General features: G+C 39.5%; 1 protein-coding gene across 2 annotated transcripts in view; it reads left to right on the top strand.

Moving 5' to 3' along the window:
- Positions 1-20,866, top strand: part of LOC113129684 (cullin-1) — a 33,538-nt gene that overhangs the window by 11,745 nt on the left and 927 nt on the right. Inside the window, exons 3-21 of one of the 2 annotated variants that reach the window (XM_026305711.1) lie at positions 330-504; positions 617-784; positions 1,180-1,230; positions 1,445-1,535; positions 4,601-4,764; positions 5,037-5,199; positions 6,161-6,291; positions 6,672-6,779; positions 8,875-8,981; positions 10,170-10,218; positions 11,212-11,343; positions 11,511-11,628; positions 12,057-12,133; positions 12,526-12,644; positions 13,192-13,297; positions 13,446-13,493; positions 19,547-19,629; positions 19,766-19,871; positions 19,960-20,073. In XM_026305711.1, the coding sequence (XP_026161496.1) occupies positions 330-504; positions 617-784; positions 1,180-1,230; positions 1,445-1,535; positions 4,601-4,764; positions 5,037-5,199; positions 6,161-6,291; positions 6,672-6,779; positions 8,875-8,981; positions 10,170-10,218; positions 11,212-11,343; positions 11,511-11,628; positions 12,057-12,133; positions 12,526-12,644; positions 13,192-13,297; positions 13,446-13,493; positions 19,547-19,629; positions 19,766-19,871; positions 19,960-20,073 (2,110 nt within the window). Of the gene's footprint in view, positions 1-329; positions 505-616; positions 785-1,179; positions 1,231-1,444; positions 1,536-4,600; positions 4,765-5,036; positions 5,200-6,160; positions 6,292-6,671; positions 6,780-8,874; positions 8,982-10,169; positions 10,219-11,211; positions 11,344-11,510; positions 11,629-12,056; positions 12,134-12,525; positions 12,645-13,191; positions 13,298-13,445; positions 13,494-19,188; positions 19,498-19,546; positions 19,630-19,765; positions 19,872-19,959; positions 20,074-20,866 lie in introns of those variants that run through there. The other variant, XM_026305712.2, reaches the window with a different exon arrangement.

The raw sequence follows: 20,866 nt of genomic DNA, 5'->3' as shown, positions 1-20,866 counted from the left end.
CATAGTTACTGACTGTTGTATGTCAGAGGAAGTTACATTCACAAATAGAAAACCCTTTTTTCTGTAGTGCTGTTGGTCTAAATCTGAGTTTGTAGTAAAAATAGTTTAAAAGGTTTTGTGGAAGGTGGATCACCAGATTGACTTAAATTGTGCAAACACAGTCTGTGGTTCTGTCTATATATCTGCCACAGTCGCCTTATTTTTTTAAAGAAAAATCAAAAGGTAAGTTGCACTGGACTTATGGATTTGTCGACAGTATGTCATTGTCGATTATAGCACCTTAGTCTGTGATGTATAGTGTCTTTGTGATTCCTTAGCCTTTTCCCCAGTCATGTATACAACTATTGCACCAGTGTCCATCAGTCCAGCCAGGGTAGAGGCTCTATGCCTCTCGCCAAACCCTCCAAGAAGTCCACCACTCCAGGTGGGGCTCAGTTTGTAGGCCTAGAGCTCTACAAGCGTCTCAAGGAGTTCCTGAAGAACTATCTGACCAGCTTGCTTAAGGTGAATTATTTTAGGTTTTTTTTTTTTTTGTTTGTTTGTTTTTTGTTGACAGTCCTAAATGGCTTGCTTTTTCTTACTGTTTATTTCCTCTTCTCTTTTTTTCCCTTTTCAGGATGGAGAAGATCTAATGGATGAGTGTGTGCTGAAGTTTTACACCCAGCAGTGGGAGGATTACCGTTTCTCCAGTAAAGTCCTCAATGGGATCTGTGCTTACCTTAACCGCCACTGGGTCAGACGAGAGTGTGATGAGGGGCGCAAGGGCATATATGAGATTTACTCTGTAAGTCTTATCTGCATGGGCTTCTATTCCATGTTTTCTAAGTTACATGTGTTTAATTGTAGCTGGTGTATATTTAAAGATTTCATAGCAGTAATATAATATCAGCCCACTTCATTGTAAAATCAACGAATACATGTATTTGTATTTTCTTTAGTCTGGGTTAAATGAATGTTTCTGTTAAATGTTAAATGAATGTTAAATGAATGCATGCCACCATATGACACATTGAAAGACGTAAAAATCATTAAGTTTGATTTCTAAGCATTTGGGTGTGAGATGGATGACACTGATCACAGTAACAGACATGTAGCCTAAAGTTTTTACCTCCTGTTAATCTTCTTTTTCTTCTCTCCTCTAAAACATACACTTTTGCCTTCACTGTTGTTTCCTTCCAGCTGGCACTTGTGACCTGGAGGGAGTGTTTATTCCGACCCCTCAACAAACAGGTGGGTTTTTTTTTTAGTTTCTTTTCTAGAAAACAAGTGAGAAATAACAAAGGGTTACAAAAAGGATATTAAAGTAATGCAGTTTACACTGTTCAGTGTTCTTGTCTATTAGGTTAGTATTACTATCATTGGCAAAACTTGATTTTCTTATTGCATCACTTTTACTTTTGTCATAGTAGAAGTTAGTATCATGACCTTAACATATCTCTTTCAGGTAACAAACGCTGTGCTGAAGCTGATAGAGAGAGAAAGGAATGGCGAGACCATAAACACCAGACTGATCAGCGGAGTGGTGCAGTCTTATGGTAGGTCTATAAGTACAGTGAAGAATAACATTCTATTATAGGCAAACATCAAAAGATACGAGTAGAAGTCCCTGCAGTCATAACCCTGAGCTCCATTAAGTACTCACGTATATTTATGAGGGTAATTGTAAAATATTAGTTGAATCATGTGGTTCAATTAGATGGATTGGTTTCTTTAAAAAGAAAACATGATTGGAAAAATAAAGAATAAATAAAAACAATGAAAGGAAGGCAGGTTTTTCTGATCGCTTTTCATTTTAATTTTAATGTTTAATTTTATGAATTGTGCCATAATTAAGGGCAGAATGAACTCAGATTCCCCAGCCCAGATTTCCTACTAAAGTCATAGACCTAACCCTTAATAGTTTTGCTCATTCCTATTGCCAATACCCCCAGCAAAAGAAATAAAACAGTATCCAGTCTTATTTTTGTCAGTTTTTAACAGATTTGTATTTTTTGTACATTTTTACAGGTACATGCAGTTTCCTGTTTATTTTTGAGTCTGTCAATCACTTTTTCTTAGGGTGTTTAATCAGCCTTTATTTTACAACTTTGCTAATTATACTTTGTGAGGACTGTGTATTATTCCAGAAAGCTAACAAAAAGATCACTGACCTTAAGCAGGGTATCTGACGACTTTCTGATGAGCTGCAGAGGAAAGACTTTCTTCTGTCCAGCACTATGAACGTAGCTGTGAAGCAGGCCAAAGAGATTGCCTCGCTTAGGGCAGCCACCCAGGATGCAGATGGGATCCCTTCATTTAGCTTTCCAACTGCTGCACTCCCAGCCGTCAGTCGTCCTGAGCCGATGTGGTGGTCTGCAGTAGCAGGAGGAACTTGGCAGGCTTTTGCCTCTCTCACCGCTTTGTGACCTGTCTGGCTACGCTCTGGCCCGCCTGCCTGACGCTACTGTAGCTTCGTCTGCCCTTCAGTGGATGCTCTAGCTGCTTCCTCCCACCTGTTGCAGGATGGATGACATGGATCCATCAGCACAGGGCAGTCGACCAACCTCCCATTTTAGGTGGCTTAGAGAGACCGTGATCAGATGATCTGGAGGTCCCCATCACTCTGACCCAGTAGAGGATTATCCTGCTAAAGATGAACCTCATTCAGACTTCTCAACACCCACTGTGCAGACCATCTGTCCATAGCTGACGAAGTTGCCCCAGTCAATGGTCACTCAATGGGTGCTGTCTTGTCATCATTCACCCTTCAACCCTTTAACCACTTCATTCCCCTAGTAAACTGGTAGTCAGTGATTCCACAGTCAATGTCTTCAGTGCAGTCACACTGGTTCTCAGCTTCTGTTATACTGGAAAAACTCCAGGTTTTTTTCCTTTTCCTCCAACATCAATCACTACAATCATTGTTCATGTGGAACAAATGGTGCGGTCCATCAGTCAAAATTAACCAAAATCAATTTTAACTTTGTCATCAACTTTTTAAAACAATGTGTTTTTATCTCAAGTACAACACTCAGCAACAATGCCATTCACTTCTCCAGAATCCTTAGCCCTTACATCTCATTTCATTAAGTCTGCAGGACTCATGACTTGGCCTTCATTGACAATTTTATTCTATTTCGTCTATCATCTCCAACAAATCCACAGATCCAAACTTTTGCTCCTCACTGTGAAATCAATTTTGAACCCCTTTGTTGCCTGTTATCATGGGATGACCTCAGCCATTTGTGAGGACTTTCAGAACTTTCCCCACATTTCCAGCACAGTGATGCTTGTCATCCAGCCTTTTAGTAAAAAGGTACAGTTTGAGTGCTGTGTTCTTTTAAGTCATGTCAAGGATCAGGTTGCCAACAGGGCACTGTCTGCAGTGCTGACAAAAGTGAATGTTTTTGGTCCCTCCAACATCACAATGAGCTCAACTAGCCATTAATTAACAAATTAATCTTAGAATCTGGGCCAGGAATCATTTTTGATTTGAAATTGAAATTTGGTAAACAAATCAACTCTGGTGAAAGGATGCTATATTCAGCTGAGAAACCATCCTCTCTCAATGATTTGAAGATTGGTACCAACCACATTAATCTCCGTAAGACTGGATCATTTTAACTCATTGTACTTGGGTATTGACCGGTTCTCACTGTCTTATTTGCAGCTGATACAGAATACTTCTGCAAGCCTCCTAATTGGTACCAGAAAAGGGGGAAACATTACATTACTTACATCCCCATACTGATTTTAAGATTATTTTGTTTACCCAATCAAGATATGTATGCATGTGCACCTGGGTACAATTCAGAGGTTCTCCGCCACTACTCTGTTTCTAGACCCCTTATATCTTCAGATGGGCAAAGGAGATCATACCTTTGCGGTCACAGCTCCAAAGCTTTGGAATAACCTTCCTCTTTCAATCCATTATCCTTGTTCTCAATACATAGACTTGTACTTTATTTTTACAAATTGAGCTTACAAGTAGTGGTCGACGGATTGACCAGTTGGCTCATTAATCAAGCCGATCTTTGGCATTTTTTGATAATTGGCATCAGCTGATGTCTTAGCTTGCAAGACCAATTAATAATTGTCTGCAGACACATCTTGCTGATCAGGCAGCCTTATTAGTATGGCTGCTGTGGAAGAATTTTTGTGCTTCTTTGTACTTGAAACAATTAAAATATTTTTATAACTCATTAAAATAAATGCTCATTTATGTGCATCAAATTGGTTTCATTTGTTATTATTGAATTGTATTTTTTTCTGATGTAAAAAGAGAAAAAAAAACCCCCATTATTTTTGTCTTCCCTGATCTCTTTCTATCGACATCGGCCATCGGTCAACCACTACTTACAAGTTTTTGTGCTGTTCTATCTTGTTTTTTTGTTTTGTTTTGTTTTTTTTAGTATTTGTTTGTTTTGTTTTACAATTGCTTGCACATATTTTGATGTTGCTTGACTTGTAATGTGTACAGCACTTTGGTCAACTCCGGTTGTTTTGAAATGTGCTATATAAATAAAATTGAACTGAATTGAATCACCAATTGTCATTAGGGTAAGTATAACACCTTACATTAATACCTGTTCTTGTGTCTCACCTTCCCCTCCTCCTCCAGTTGAACTGGGCCTGAATGAAGAGGACGCCTTCGCCAAAGGCCCCACATTGTCTGTCTACAAAGAGTACTTTGAATGTCAGTTCCTTACTGACACAGAACGTTTCTACACACGTGAGAGCACAGAGTTCTTGCAGCAGAACCCCGTCACTGAGTACATGAAGAAGGTGTGCCGTCTTTCCACTACAACCACATACAGTTATGAATGAGTGGATTCAGCACTTTATGGCAGATTTCATGAAAGTTTTTCTGCTGCTTTTGAAACAGCATCATTAGCGCAAATGCTTCACTGCAAGTGACGGTGATGATCCTGTTCAGAGGAAAAATATGTCCCTATGCACATTTTATGGATTTATTTGTATATGTGTGTGTGTTGTTTTTTTTTTGTTTTTTTTTTGTTTTTTTTTTAAACTCCCCCTCTTTCTTTTGTTTCCCCCAGGCGGAGGCCCGTCTGCTTGAGGAGCAGCGGCGTGTTCAGGTTTACCTTCATGAATCCACCCAGGATGAACTTGCCCGAAAGTGTGAGCAGGTTCTCATAGAGAAACACCTGGAGATCTTCCACACAGAGTTTCAGAACCTTCTGGATGCCGACAAGAATGAAGGTAAGCCTGTGTTATTTTTTATTTTTTTATGTTTTTTTAAGCCTGTGTATTGTTACAACTGTGTCAACTGACACTGCAAGAATTGAAAATTATCTGATTAACATAACAGCAACTTAGAGCTCCAACTTCGACTTATTTTCTTTGGTAGGGCTTGTATTTCATAGTATTTACTGATTTGTAATCAAAGCCAAACTGAGTCCCAAATGTCATTTTTAAGTTGTAACAAAGTTCTGAAGTTAGTTCCAAGAAAAATGAAGTGCTCATGAAATACGGTCTGATCTTAACCAGTCACAAATATCAATAAACGCAATATTTCTAAACTGATAAAACAGTGCTGATATTTCATAGCAATGACATCCTGACAGAGCTGAGCAGCAGAAGCAGTGACTATATGTCAAACATATTAAAATTACAGGTGTAGCCTGCCGTTGATTGACATATTGAAATCCTTGTTCTAACTTATGTTGAGCATCTTAAAATATTAATATTTTTATAAGTTTAACTGGGACAGTCTAAAATTGTCATGCACAGAGGGTTAGGGTTAGGTGTTAGTCATGTTTTTGTAATCCATAGCAGAGTGCAGACACAATAACCACACAGCAAGCAAAAGGGTCATTTTAGCTGTTAAGCCATTAATGTTGTTAAATTTTAGAAATGTCATAATATTAACTTTACCATTGTGTGTGCTTACCGCTGCAAATAAATGCTTGAAATTTTATTTAACATTGATGTTAGAATTACAGAGAGCGAACATAATTATGTAACACATGCCCACACATTCACAAACCTAATTATGTTGTTTAACGAAAGAGGAACAGTCAGAAGATGGGGCTCCTTCTCTTTTTAAAAGTCTATTTTTGTTGACTGATCACACCAAATTTTATTTGGAAGGATGTCATCAGCTTTTGATGTTAGTTAAAATTCACATCCTAGTTGATAAAACTGTCACGTCTTGTCTTAGACCTGGGCCGGATGTACAACCTGGTGTCACGCATCACTGACGGTCTGGGCGAGCTGAAGAAACTTCTCGAGACTCACATTCACAACCAAGGCCTGGCCGCCATCGAGAAGTGTGGAGAGGCCGCCCTCAACGTACTTACCACTTTTCCCCCAACTTCAATTTTCAGTATTTTACTTTGTGTCCATTAACAAGAAGGCAGTGATCCAAACCTTCTGCAGTGAAAATCATTTTTGAAAACCATTGTAGTGACAAATAATTTTTACAGATGGGACGTACCAATGTGTTACACACCAACATGAGCTCACTACTATCATGTCTTTACTGGTTAACAATTTTAATGAGCAGGACTTTTTAGTGCTCAGCTGCAGCATCAGTATACACTCTACTGATCAGTCAAAGAAATAAGTAGACATAGTAAATAGGCATAAAAGGTGGCAAAAGTCAGGTGACTGTTGAGGGTAAATAGGTAGGTAGGCTATGGTTGACCCAAAGTTCTGTACGTTTTTTCCAGGACCCCAAAGTGTATGTCCAAACCACTCTGGATGTCCATAAGAAGTATAATGCCTTGGTTATGTCTGCCTTCACCAATGATGCCGGCTTTGTGGCAGCACTTGATAAGGTCAGTAGTCCCTCTTCAGCACAAAAAAGGTATAAGATTCCCACAAATCACCCAAATCAACAAGTGTGTGTTGTTTTTTTATTTTATTTTTTTAAATTTTGAACAAACTGATGTCAGCGCCACCGGCACTAACTTCTGTTGGCAGCTTTTTAACAAATTTGGCAAGCTGAATCAGAAGTGGATCTTTTAGTGAGAGAAACCGCTCTGGTTGGCCGTTCAGCTTAGCAGATCAGTTGAGTTCACAGTATCACCCATTTATGCCCCTTTTCCATCACAGTTTTAGCACTACTTGGCTCTAGTTTTTGACTTAGTTTTGGTCATTTTCCATTACAATTGAGTACCACCTCAATTTGGGCAGGGCCGTCATAGCACGGCGGTGTGAAACTGCTGTGATGCTACCAAACACAGAAACGATTGCACTTCTTCGTAGAACCATGGTGTTGTTTTGCGAGTAGCATTACCAATTTGCCTCGCTAAAGACTATAAAAATGGAAAAACAAATGGTCACGGTTACCGGTTTTAAAAAAATCGATTGATTCTTTGATTCTTATGTCAGACGCACTTGGACGTCGTGCTTATGACTCTTCCAGTTACGTCACTCCCTGGCCAGTCAATGGTCCACAGTCTGTTGATGTCAAATTTTAGTATCGGCTCACCTCGCTTGGAACCTCGGCTGACAAAGTACTAAAAAAATAGCTGGTACCAGGTAATATCCCCTAATGGCAAACAGAAAAAAACGAGTCAAGTCGAGCTGAGTAGTGCTAGTGGAACAGCCCCATTAGTGCAGTGTTTTCTGTCTTCCACAGTCAAAAGACCAAGGGCTGACAACACTGGTGTCATTGGCAAGTTCTCTCAATTATAAGCAGCTACATACCATTTGTTGGGAGTGAGATTGGTGTGAAAATGGTCAGCAATCAATAAATAAATGTTTTATGTACGGTTTGTATATATGCAGTATAGGTCTTCCAATTTTCTCTTTTAAATGATGAACACAGACTACCACCCACTGCTGCTTTGGGGAGTAATTTTGTCATGGAGGTGGAGAACGAATCTGCTAATTTATCAGCCTTCGTCACTGCTAGTTTTTTGCTCTCACCTTGGTGTGCTTCAACCCTTACCCACAACCCCCAGAAAACAGATCTATATATTTACATAACTAGACAAAGGGACAAAAACAACAAACTAAATGACGTCACACAAGTAAACGAGTCAAAAGCAAAAATCACATGGTGAAAATTTTCTGTTGTACACTGAAAACTTAAAACTTGTTTGTAAAGTGAACAAATCAGAGTAAGTTTAGACAGACTTGATCATCCATTAATCCAGAATACAGGGTGTCCGCGGATCCTTAAGTCTTAAATTCCATATTATAAAACTAAGGCCTTAATTACCATTAAAATGTCTTAAATTCACGTTTCAAAGGTCTTAAAATGAAATCTAACAGACCCCATAAAGAAGATTTTATTTTCATCTTGAAATCAATTTGAAATCCTTTCGCGTATTTGTTACGCAGAACGAAATAGGCGGAACCAACTAAAATGCGCGTTTGAGGGGAGTTCATTTAACACATGCTTTCCGGCAGCTGCGTGAACCGTGGGAAAGTTTGTCTTTTTTAGTCTTTTACCATGGGTAAATGTAAATTTAATGACAATTGGTTACAAAACCCTAATTTTGTGCCGTGGTTAAGTCCAGTTAGTGGCAACGTGTTCGAGGTCCGGTGGCGGCTGTGCAAAAAAAAAAGTAAAACTCGGAACAATGGGTATGAAAGCTTTGGAGACCCACATGCGGTGTGAATAAGACAAAGCGGCTGTGGAAACCTGTCGGAAAACACCTGGCATTTTATTTTTGTTTTACTCAATAAATCAAACAGTGTGTAAACAGTTTATATCAATAAACAGTGTGTTATGGGAATTGGTTTTATTGTGTGATGTTTTATTTTATTTCTACAAACTTGTTCTTAAATTTCATTCTGCGTGGTATTAAAAAGGTCTTAAAAAGTCTTAAATCTAGCTCTTAGAAACCTGCAGATACCCTGAGAATAGTTGAACTTCACTCTTGGGTCTGATTTTGAAATTGTTTCTGCCTCTTTTCTCAGGCATGTGGCCGCTTTATAAACAATAACGCTGTCACCAGGATGGCTCAGTCTTCCAGCAAGTCTCCAGAGCTGCTGGCCAGATACTGTGATTCTTTACTCAAGAAGAGGTAGGGGAAAAGTGGTGTGCACACACCACTATTTATATCACAGCCTTGAGAGCTCATTAAAAATATATTTCTTGGGATTTCAATTTTTGATCAGGTTTAAATTGAGTGCCACAGATCAATATGGAGAAATTTAAAACTTTAAAAATAATATAATGCAATATTTACTCATGAACTCACTTCCACTCTAGTTCTAGAATTTTTCACCGTATTAGTCTTCTTGCTATTGTTTTAAAGGACAGTAATAATCTCAGTTTAAATTTTAGGCCAAACTTGAAAGGAAATCCTAAGAATGAGACAACTTTGACCAATTCGCAGTACATTTGTCTGGTATGTGTTTTGGGTTACTTTTGATGTTCTGTTAGTGTTACTGGGAATTCACCCTGAAAGTAACACGTGAGCGCAGCTGAAGCATAATTTCATCCATTTCACAACGACTCCATCTTCTGAGTAGTGTCTCTATCATCAGCTTCTGTCTGTCATCGGATCCTGATGAGCTCAAAGGATGATGACAAATTCCATTTTCATAAAAACTGACCAACAGCAGAAATGTACAGAACAAAAATTGTTTTCCTTTTGTCTCATCAGGAGCAAATCAGCAACATTTCCATGTATGGATTTATTGATTTCATTGGTTTTTCTCTGCTTGCTGTAGAAGTCCAGAGAGGAAACAAACCAAGAAAGCTCACAGTGACATCAGCCTGTCCGGTTATAACAGATATAACAGCTGTCTTTGGAGATTACACAACATAATGCGCTAGAGGGGGAAAAAATTGTCTTGAAGCTTAAAAGAAAAAGAGCAGTCCTGTGGTGACACACATGGGTCTTGTAGTCATTGTGACTTGACAGATTTAATAGAATAGGGCTGTGCTTATATTTACATACCCCTGGCACAAGTTAAGAAATACTGGCTATTTTTAAAAGCTATAAATGATGACGCAGAAAACTTTTCTTTAGGAAAGTGGTCTGATAGTATCTTTAGTAATTGTAGTTATGATTTTAAAAAAGCATACACGTGTTTTCCAAACAATGCCCAGTATTTTTCAAGTTGTTCCAGGTATATGTAATTTCATGAGCACAGCTGTATAATTCCTTCCTTTAGATGAGACACATGTAAAACAAAACACATTTAGTGTGAATTGGCCTCTGCAGTAGTTAAAGCCTGAACCTTTTCTGTGTTTTCATTTTCAGCTCCAAAAACCCAGAGGAAGCAGAACTGGAGGATACACTGAACCAAGTGGTGAGCTACTTTGACATGTCTACACAAATGTACACATTAATGTCACAGAAACACTGTTACTGAAAACATTGCATTGCTTATCTGTGGGTTATCTGTTGTTAGACCTAGAACTGTACTAGAATATTTGCAATAAAAACAATAAATTTTGTTGTATAGGAGAAATCAAGTCATCAACCCCCACACAATTGTATAGCAAATTTTGTAGAGTAGATGTATTCACTGTAAAACCTTTTGCACATGCAGGTATCGTCTTATTATGTGATATTTAATTGGATCTCAAAATATGAGATTCTCAGAATAAGAGAGTCACTTTTAGCAAAAACAGCCTTGTTGAAGAGAAAAAAACTTATATAAGTCACTTTGGTGTATAAGTTGTATTTCTAATTATGCTAATTATAGCCTAAATTAGCCTATGAAGAATGTAGACTAGGCATAACGAGTGACAAACTCTGCCAACATTGGGGAGAACGTTGAAGTGTCTCCTCCTCGTCCTCCTCCTCTCTCAAGTGTCCTGAATGTCAACACTCACTCCAGACACTGTTTCAGCTGCAGACTTTATTACCTGCACTTTGAAGTCTGCAGTATTTGTTTTTTGGGCAGCATTTTCACTTGTTACACTAGGAGTTGGAGTTTAGCTTGAACATAAATGTTTTTACTTTTTGGCAGTGTAATGTTATCTTCAATTGAGTCAAGAGTGCCATTTAATGCTAGTAACTGCTTGACAGAATTTTTTATATATACACACACACACACACACACACACACACACACACACACACACACACACACACACACACACACACACACACACACACACAAGTCGCAGGACAAGCCAGAGGAGTTAAAAAAAAAAAAAGTGTGACTTATAGCCTTGAAAACATGGAAAATCTAAAGTAACAAAACTAACGGATGACACAGCTATAGCATAGAATGTGCACCTGAAGTACATTACATTAGCAGGACATTAATGGGTTTCTGTGTTTTCTCTTCCAGATGGTTGTGTTCAAATACATTGAGGACAAAGATGTTTTCCAGAAGTTTTATGCTAAGATGCTGGCCAAACGTCTGGTGCATCAGAACAGCGCCAGCGATGATGCGGAGGCCAGCATGATCTCCAAACTCAAGGTCTCATTCGCACCAGCAATTGCTTCCTTACAGACTGACAAACTGCACTCTGTTCACACTTTGTGTGCACTTGAAATCATACACACTAACACTAAACTGGTAGTTTTTGCATTCTGGTACATTCAAAACCTCTGAATGACTTTGGTTTTGTTCTTGTTCCTGTGCAGCAAGCATGTGGGTTCGAGTACACGTCTAAACTGCAGCGGATGTTCCAGGACATTGGAGTCAGCAAAGATCTGAATGAACAGTTTAAAAAGCACCTGAGCAACTCAGAGCCTCTGGACTGTAAGTATACACGCACCTAGTTAGTATTATTCATCTGTTTGATCCTTTTATGACTGTGAGACATTGCAAATCTGTTGATATGTGTTGTGTATGTTATGATTTTAGATGAATCGGAGCTTATAAATCAACAACATAGATATAGTGATAACTGTGGGGAATACTTCTGTTGTTGGATCTTACTCTGCAATAAAATTCAGCCGATGTTGATTCTTTCAAACAAACTTTTACATGACAGTTTAAAGACTCAGTGCACCTGAACTGTGACTGTAGCAGCTAGTCGTGCTTGTCATATGCTCTCAGATCAGGCTACACTTTAAATTTACCAAACATTGCAGGAATTTAAATCTGCAGGAAAATACTCTGCTCTGGGTTGATCACAAATTCAGGTGATGAAGGGAAGTGAAGTGTATTATTTTATTTTATTGCAGTGGACTTCAGTATCCAGGTTCTGAGCTCTGGGTCTTGGCCATTCCAGCAATCCTGCACCTTTGCTCTTCCTTCTGAGGTAAGACTAATTCAGCATTAAAAACAACATATTTCTAACCCAGTTCTTACTGTGACTATCAGTAATTTTGATTTGACTCGTGTGCATCTGAAAACCAAAATCTAGTAAAATAAAAAACATAATTGTAAAACAGCTCAAACATCCCAGGAAATTGGGGAGAATATGCTTAGACCTCTGTCATAAAATACGTTTACAGCAGGATTATTTTTCTCTAGCACTCTAATCTTATAATCTGTTTTTCTTCTTGAGATTTCATCTAAACTTTAAAATAAGGTCCAGACTTTTATCAACAACCTTCAGGTTGTTGATTAAAAAGTACCAAACCACAGATTAAAAACCTCTTCTTCTTCTTCCTAACCCAGATTTTATTTTGTCATCTCTTTCTGCTGCAGCTGGAACGTAGCTATCAGCGGTTCACAGCTTTTTATGCCAGCAGACATAGTGGCAGGAAGCTGACTTGGCTCTATCATCTGTCCAAAGGAGAACTGGTCACCAACTGCTTCAAGAACAGGTACACACTCAGCATTTTATTGTCTTCAAGATCACAGGCACTGGCTGATTTTATTAAAGTACCTACCAGGCTATTGACTCTGACCAGCTGATGTTTGACTGGATGATAAAAACTGCAGGGGCTCTTATTGTTTTGCTTGGTATTTAGCATAAACCTGCTATACTGACCTTGCCTGTTATTGATGGCAAGGCTTTGAGAAAATTTATAGATACACTGAGAACTGCTGTGGTCGCTGTGGTCCAAACAAAGCAGACTGTATTAGATGAGAGCACGTGCTTTCATTGATGGTCTCATCTCAATGCAGCACCTTCAGCCGTTTGACCAGAAGTTATTTAGAGCAAACACAAAACCCTTTGAATTCAGCAGCTCTTGTAAATATGAACTGGTGCTTATTTCTCATTCAGTGTTGAATTTAAGATGTTTAGTTTCCGGACCTGCAGACCACCGCTTTTTTTATGAAGCACATTTGGCAGAGAATTGTAATGACCAGCTGTGAGAAACAGGCTGAGCTGTTTGAGTCATCGTCGTACTGAATTGTTGTTTACAGGTACACTCTGCAGGCCTCCACCTTCCAGATGGCCATCTTGCTGCAGTACAACACGGAGGACAGCTACACAGTCCAGCAGCTCACAGACAGCACACAGATCAAAACTGTAAGCCGGACGACACTTTTTTTGTGGCTACATTTCAAGATTTCACTGCAGCTTTTTTTTTGTTTTTTAACTCTATATGCCACATTTTTGTGGCCTGTAGTCATTTTTTAAAATTTCTTTACTGACTGACAGTTTCCTTTATTTTCAGGACATTTTGGTTCAAGTTCTCCAAATCTTGTTAAAGTCAAAGCTACTGGTGAGTAAAACAGTTGCTCCTGCTTTCTTGGGCATACAGTGGGTACGGAAAGTATTCAGACCCCTTTAAATTTTTCACTCTTTGTGTCATTGCAGCCATTTGCCAAAATCAAAAAAGTTCATTTTATTTCTCATTAATGTACACTCAGCACCCCATCTTGACAGAAAAAAACAGAAATGTAGAAATTTTTGCAAATTTATTCGTCACGACAAACCTGGAATTGGTCACCAATTGTCTAAATAATCAGCACGATTATTTTACTGCTCCTGATTGGGTTGGAGCCTTAATTGTAAATAACAAACATATTATCTAAGGGTGCAGATATAGCATTTATTCAGGAGTCTCATATTAGAGGAGAGAGGAGGAGGCAGGGAAATTGAAGAGGGACTGGGTGGGAACAGTTTTCCACAGCTCCTACTCAAGCAAATGAAATGGTGTCATTACAAGCTTTGTAAGGCTGAGAAAATATAATAAGGAGGGACGAATTATTTGTGTTGAAGCCTTAATTAATGGTGTTCGAACCATCTTATGTAATATACACTACTCACAAAAAGTTAGGGATATTTGACTTTTTCAGAATTTCAGAATGCACCTAAAATGCACTATAACCTTTACAGCTGAACTTAATTTGACCTTCTCTAAACTTTTGAATGCACATGTCCAACTGTTCAATGTTTCAGTACTTATTGCATAACAAGACGACACCTAACAATTGACAAGTTATTGAGACATTGACTTTTTTTGTTGTGGTATACCCACCACTGTTGTTAGCTTTTGTTTCAATAAATTGTTTGAGGTGAAGAAATTACCATTGCACACTTCTACTTAAATGCCCTACTTTCATGATATAATATCACTGTAGTATGAACTTTTTACATTTTCCATAAATTTCACCTGAAAGTCGAATATCCCTAACTTTTTGTAAGTAATGTATATGCACCTAATAAGGAGGAGCCAGTGTATTAGTTATTTAGCAATAATATTGCAATGGATCTTAAATCCTTTTTTAAAATTAATATGGGCTCCACAGAAAAAAATATTCTATGTATAGGAAACATCTACATGCTAGAACATGTTTCAAAAGTTAAAAAAGAAGAACTCCTACATAAGGAAATATGTAAATTAGAGAAGGAATTGGCAAGGCATTATTCAGATACTATGTAGCACACTATTTGTAACTTGAAACACTAATTACAAGAGATACAGTATCTCACAGAAGTGAGTACACCCCTCACATTTTTGTAAATAATTTATTATATCTTGTGACAACACTGAATAAATGACACTTTGCTGTAAAGTAGTGAGTGTACAGCTTGTATAACAGTGTAAATTTGCTGTCCCCTCAAAATAACTCAACACACAGCCATTAATGTCTAAACCGCTGGCAACAAAAGTGAGTACACCCCTAAGTGAAAATGTCCAAATTGGGCCCAAAGTGTCAATATTTTGTGTGACCACCATTATTTTCCAGCACTGCCATAACCCTCTTATGGGCATGGAGTTCACCAGAGCTTCACAGGTTGCCACTGGAATCCTCTTCCACTCCTCCATGATGACATCACAGAGCTGGTGGACGTTAGAGACCTTGCGCTCCTCCACCTTCCGTTTGAGGATGCCCCACAGATGCTCAATAGGGTTTAGGTCTGGAGACATGCTTGGCCAGTCCATCATCTTTACCCTCAGCTTCTTTAGCAAGGCAGTGGTCATCTTGGAGGTGTGTTTGGGGTCGTTATCATGCTGGAATACTGCCCTGTGGCCCAGTCTCCGAAGGGAGGGGATCATGCTCTGCTTCAGTATGTCACAGTACATGTTGGCATTCATGGTTCCCTCAATGAACTGTAGCTCCCCAGTGCCGGCAGCACTCATGCAGCCCCAGACCATGACACTCCCACCACCATGCTTGACTGTAGGCAAGACACACTGTCTTTGTACTCCTCACCTGGTTGCCACCAGACACACTTGACACCATCTGAACCAAATAAGTTTATCTTGGTCTCATCAGACCACAGGGCACGGTTCCAGTAATCCATGTCCTTAGTCTGCTTGTCTTCAGCAAACAGTTTGCAGGTTTTCTTGTGCATCATCTTTAGAAGAGGCTTCCTTCTGGGATGACAGCCATGCAGACCAATTTGATGCAGTGTGTGGTGTATGGTCTGAGCACTGACAGGCTGACCCCCCCACCCCTTGAACCTCTGCAGCAATGCTGGCAGCACTCATACTTCTATTTCCCAAAGACAACCTCTGGATATGACGCTGAGCACGTGCACTCAACTTCTTTGGTCGAGCATGGCGAGGCCTGTTCTGAGTGGAACCTGTCCTGTTAAACCGCTGTATGGTCTTGGCCACCGTGCTGCAGCTCAGTTTCTAGGTCTTGGCAATCTTCTTATAGCCTAGGCCATCTTTATGTAGAGCAACAATTCTTTTTTTCAGATCCTCTGAGAGTTCTTCGCCATGAGGTGCCATGTTGAACTTCCAGTGACCAGTATGAGAGACTGAGAGCAATAACACCAAATTCAACACACCTGAGACCTTGTAACACTAACGAGTCACATGACACCGGGGACTGAAAATGGCTAATTGGGCCCAATTTGGACATTTTCACTTTTGTTGCCAGCGGTTTAGACATTAATGGCTGTGTGTTGAGTTATTTTGAGGGGACAGCAAATTTACACTGTTATACAAGCTGTACACTCACTACTTTATATTGTAGCAAAGTGTCATTTCTTCAGTGTTGTCACATGAAAAGATATAATAAATTATTTACAAAAATGTGAGGGGTGTACTCACTTCTGTGAGATACTGTATATAACAAAAAAGCTGAGTACGCTTTCTTTAGACTCGAGCAGATTTCATGAAGGGGGTGAAAACAATGGGAGATTGTTAGACAACTGAAGCATCAAGATAACTCAAACAATATATCAATGATTAGGTAAAATAATCAGGTGATAACATCATCGAAAGACGTTGATCCAATTTTTGAGAACTTTTATCAAGACCTTTATACATCCACTGGTACTCTTAAACAAAGAAGTGGAGGCATTTTTATGGGGTCTCAAACTGCTGCAAATCTCTGCTGAACAAAAAGCAAAGCTGGATGCTCCTCTAAGAGAAGCAGAGAGTAGAAAAACTATTTCATCTGTGAAAAATGTGAGGTCACCAGGTTTAGATGGTTTTTCAGGAGAATACTATAAGAAATATATAGATATGTGAGAGAGGCTCATTACCCACTACAGTTAACGAGGCCTTGATCTCCCTTATCCCTAAGGACAGAGTCAGCTCAGATCCAGCAAATTACTGACCTGTGAATCTTTTGGGATTTTAAGATATTGACAAAGGCACTGGCATCATGTTTAGACAAAGTGTCAGACATCATAAATTGTAAACAAGTTGATTTCATCAAGAACAGACTCCTACACTTGACAGACATGAATAAATGTAGTCATGTCCTGGTTGCAGCCTTCTCTTTTGATGCTGAAAAAGCTTTTGAATAGAATGAGAATATCTTATGTTAGCCCTTTTAAGATTTGGATTTGGGTCTGGCTTCTGTAAATGGCTGAAGACACTTTATTCCAATCCTGTAGTAACAAATGGGTTAATGTCAGATTTTTTTTTTTTGTCTTTCTAGAGGAACTATTTAAGGCTGTGCCCTGTCACCACTGCTCTTTAGAACCACTGGCTTTAGCATCAGCTGGCAGTCCGAGCTGATGGAAGGATTAAAGTTGTATATTTAGGGTGTAGGGAACATAAAGTATTTATGTACGCTGATGAAGTTGTGGCAGTCATAGCAGACCTTGCATGTTCTTTACCAGCACTACTTGAATGTGTTGAATCATATTCTAAACTGTGGAGTTATAAAATTAAGTGGCACAAATCTGAGTGTATGCCTGTAGCAGTATCATGCTATTCTAGAGAGGTCATGTCATTTAACTTCAAGTGTGAAATACTTAGGGATTCTATTAAACTCAGATTTGGACGAAATAGATTGCCTAGCCTGTGTCAAAAACCTACCACCGTTGGGGTCTTGATAGTCAAAATATATTTATATTTATGGCTGAACCTACCACAAGACATCGAATACGATATTACATATGCTACTGTTTGGCACTTCATGTCATCGTGTGAACATAACATCATAAGCTTTTTTTTTTTTTTTTTTTGAATGCAGTCAAGACATCAGAACTCCTCCTGTGTTATTGTTATTAACTACAACTAAACAATATTGACTCTGTATCGCAACACGTGATATATGTCACTATATTTTGAAAGTCTTCCATATTTTGAGTCTTCCATAAACACTTGATTTAGCCTTCAGATTCAATTCAATTCAATTTTATTTGTATAGCGCCAAATCACAATACAAATCATCTCAAGGCACTTTACAAAAACTAAAAACCCAACAAATCCCTTATGAGCAAGCACTTGGCGACAGTGGAGAGGAAAAAACTCCCTTTAACGGAAGAAAAAACCTCCAGCAGAACCGGGCTCAGTTTGGGCGGCCATCTGCCTCGACCGGTTGGGGTGAGTGGATAGAGCAGAGAGAAAAGAACAGCAACAATAAACAACAAATAGACACTGCAAGTTGGTGGGACCAGTAACTGCACATCAGCGATAAACAGCTCCAGGACCAGGGACACCTGCAGAAGGTACAGAGAGAGAGAGAGAGAGGGAGGGAGAGAGCACAAACTAGGGGAGAGAGAGAGCACAAGGTTAGTCACATTCAATGGTGGAATATACATGAGGTGGGAGGAGAGAAGAGAGGGGAGGGGAACGGAAAGGGGGGGGGGGGGGGGGGGGGGTTAGGGTAGGGGAGCTCAGTGCACCAATGGTCCTCGGGCAGTCTAGGCCTATAGCAGCATAACTAAGGGATGGTTCAGGGTTGCCTGAAGCCAGCCCTAACTATACACTTTGTAAAAGAGGAAGGTTTTAAGTCTACCCTTAAAAGTACAGAGAGTGTCTGCCTCCTGAACCCAGACTGGGAGCTGGTTCCACAGGAGAGGAGCTTGATAACTAAAGGCTCTGCCTCCCATTCTGCTTTTGGAAACTCTGGGAACCACAAGTAGGCCTGCACTCTGAGAGCGAAGTGGTCTATTGGGATAATATGGTACTATGAGGTCTTTAAGGTATGAAGGAGCTTGATTATGAAGGGATTTGTATGTGAGAAGAAGGATTTTAAATTCTATTCTATATTTTACAGGGAGCCAATGAAGAGAAGCCAATATAGGAGAAATATGATCTCTCTTGCTAGTTCCTGTCAGGACTCTGGCTGCGGCATTCTGGATTAATTGGAGGCTTTTTATTAAGATATTAGGACATCCAGATAGTAATGAGTTACAGTAATCTAGCCTTGAGGTAACAAATGTGTGAGTTAAAGGACATGTCCTGGTCAAAAATAACTCCAAGGTTTTTCACAGTAGTGCTGGAGGCCAGGGCTATGCCATCTAGAGTAGGTATATATAGGTTTTAGAAAAGTTATTTCTGAGATTCAGATGCATACAGTCACACCACCATGACGCTTCTTGCTGCTCCTTTGGCGTTTTATTTGGTGTAGCTGGAGAAGTAGACATGAAGTTCATGCGTTCTTTAAATGGTGAAACATATGTGTTCCTGCTGCCTTTTGAGAACACTGTTCATTTTCTTCCCTGCAGTTCAGTGTCTCTCACTGCCAAATGAAGAAACCACTGCTCTTTCTTTTCAGAACCACTTTGTCTGCCTCCATCGTTTGCAGTTTCCAAATTCAACACTTGCTTTGGCACTTCACTTCTAGCCCTTGTCCCTACAGATGCAAAAGCACATCTCAGTCGCCCACAAGAGAGTGGGAGAGACATGTGACGAGCATGAGAAGCAAAAGACTCAAGCAAGTCTTGTGCTATCTACATCACACGCAGAATAAGTTGCATTATATTTGAGATATCGCCCACCCCATGCCGTAAACAGCAAATATGAGTCGGTTGTTTTCTGCATAAACGTTTGTGTTCCAGGGGAGCAGGTGTCACTATTTTATGGCCACTGTGTTTTAACACTGCTGCAAACCCAAAACCTTGTCTGTCTATCAGGTGCTGGAGGATGAGAACGCCAACGTGGACGAAGTGGAGTTCAAACCTGACACAGTTATCAAACTCTTCCTGGGATACAAGAAGTGAGAAACAGTTTTGATTTGTTGCTTTTTTGCTCAACACATAATATCTACTATGAACACAAACACAAAGTCCCAAAGGCTTTTTGTTATTAGTAGGGTTTCATTTTTTTTTTTCCTTTCCTTTGTTCTTCCGCAGTAAGAAGCTGAGGGTAAACATCAATGTCCCAATGAAGACGGAGCAGAGACAGGAGCAGGAGACAACTCACAAGAACATAGAGGAGGATCGAAAGCTCCTCATCCAGGTCAGGGTTTACAGACGGTAGTGACAGATTGCGTGTTTACTCCTGTTTAAGCTACTAGTGCTAATACATAATGTAAACGTGTACATAGGCTGCGATAGTGAGGATCATGAAGATGAGGAAGGTCCTGAAGCACCAGCAGCTCCTGGCTGAAGTCCTGAACCAGCTGTCATCCCGATTTAAACCCAGAGTGCCCGTCATCAAGGTCCTACACACACACACACACACACACTTTATTTCGTAAACATATTTATCAGTCCATTTGGTTTTTTATTGCTCAGTATACAACACAGCTGTCTATAATCTGTTTTTGTGAGTGGACAGGAACATGATTTTTTAAAATTTTATTTAAATTTACAATACTGAAATCAGGTTTTGGAAAATATTGTTTGATTTGGTTAGTTTTTTAAATTGTTAGTTTCTCTCATTTCACATCTGCTAACATGGAGGTGGTGGGTTTTTGACCTGTACTGTAACCTGCCACCTGGGGTCGATCAACTTACACTGGCCTCGTTTGTGGAGAGCTGTCAACTTGGCCATCTTTGTTTACAGACTGTGAGCCCGTCATTGGAGATAAAAAATATATTAATCTCCAACAAATTACAGTTTTATAAGAAATTACTTACCCCTTTTAAAATTAAACTACATATTTTCAAGGTGGGCAGCACGTTGGATGAGTGGTTAGCACTGGCCTCACAGCATGAATCTTCCTGGTTTGAAACCCATCAGGGGCCTTTCTGTGTGGAGTTTGCATGTTCTCCCTGTGCCTGTGTGGTTTTACGTCAGGTACTCTAGTTTTCTCCCACAGTGTTAAAAGCAGCCAAAAGACTCAGATCCAGATGTTTTTGTTCCTCCTTTTTTTTTTTTTGGTAGTTACTTTAGCTCAGTTTGTGTATTGTGGCCACACAGTGGTGTACTTTACCCAGAATCCTGCAGCCCTGGTAGTCAACATTACTGAACATTGTTGCTGTTGGTCATTCTCATTGATCTTATGGACA

This window comes from Mastacembelus armatus, unplaced genomic scaffold (assembly GCF_900324485.2).
Source record: "Mastacembelus armatus unplaced genomic scaffold, fMasArm1.2, whole genome shotgun sequence".
In the NCBI taxonomy this organism is placed as follows: domain Eukaryota; kingdom Metazoa; phylum Chordata; class Actinopteri; order Synbranchiformes; family Mastacembelidae; genus Mastacembelus; species Mastacembelus armatus.
This window is presented reverse-complemented; position numbering and strand designations above follow the sequence as displayed.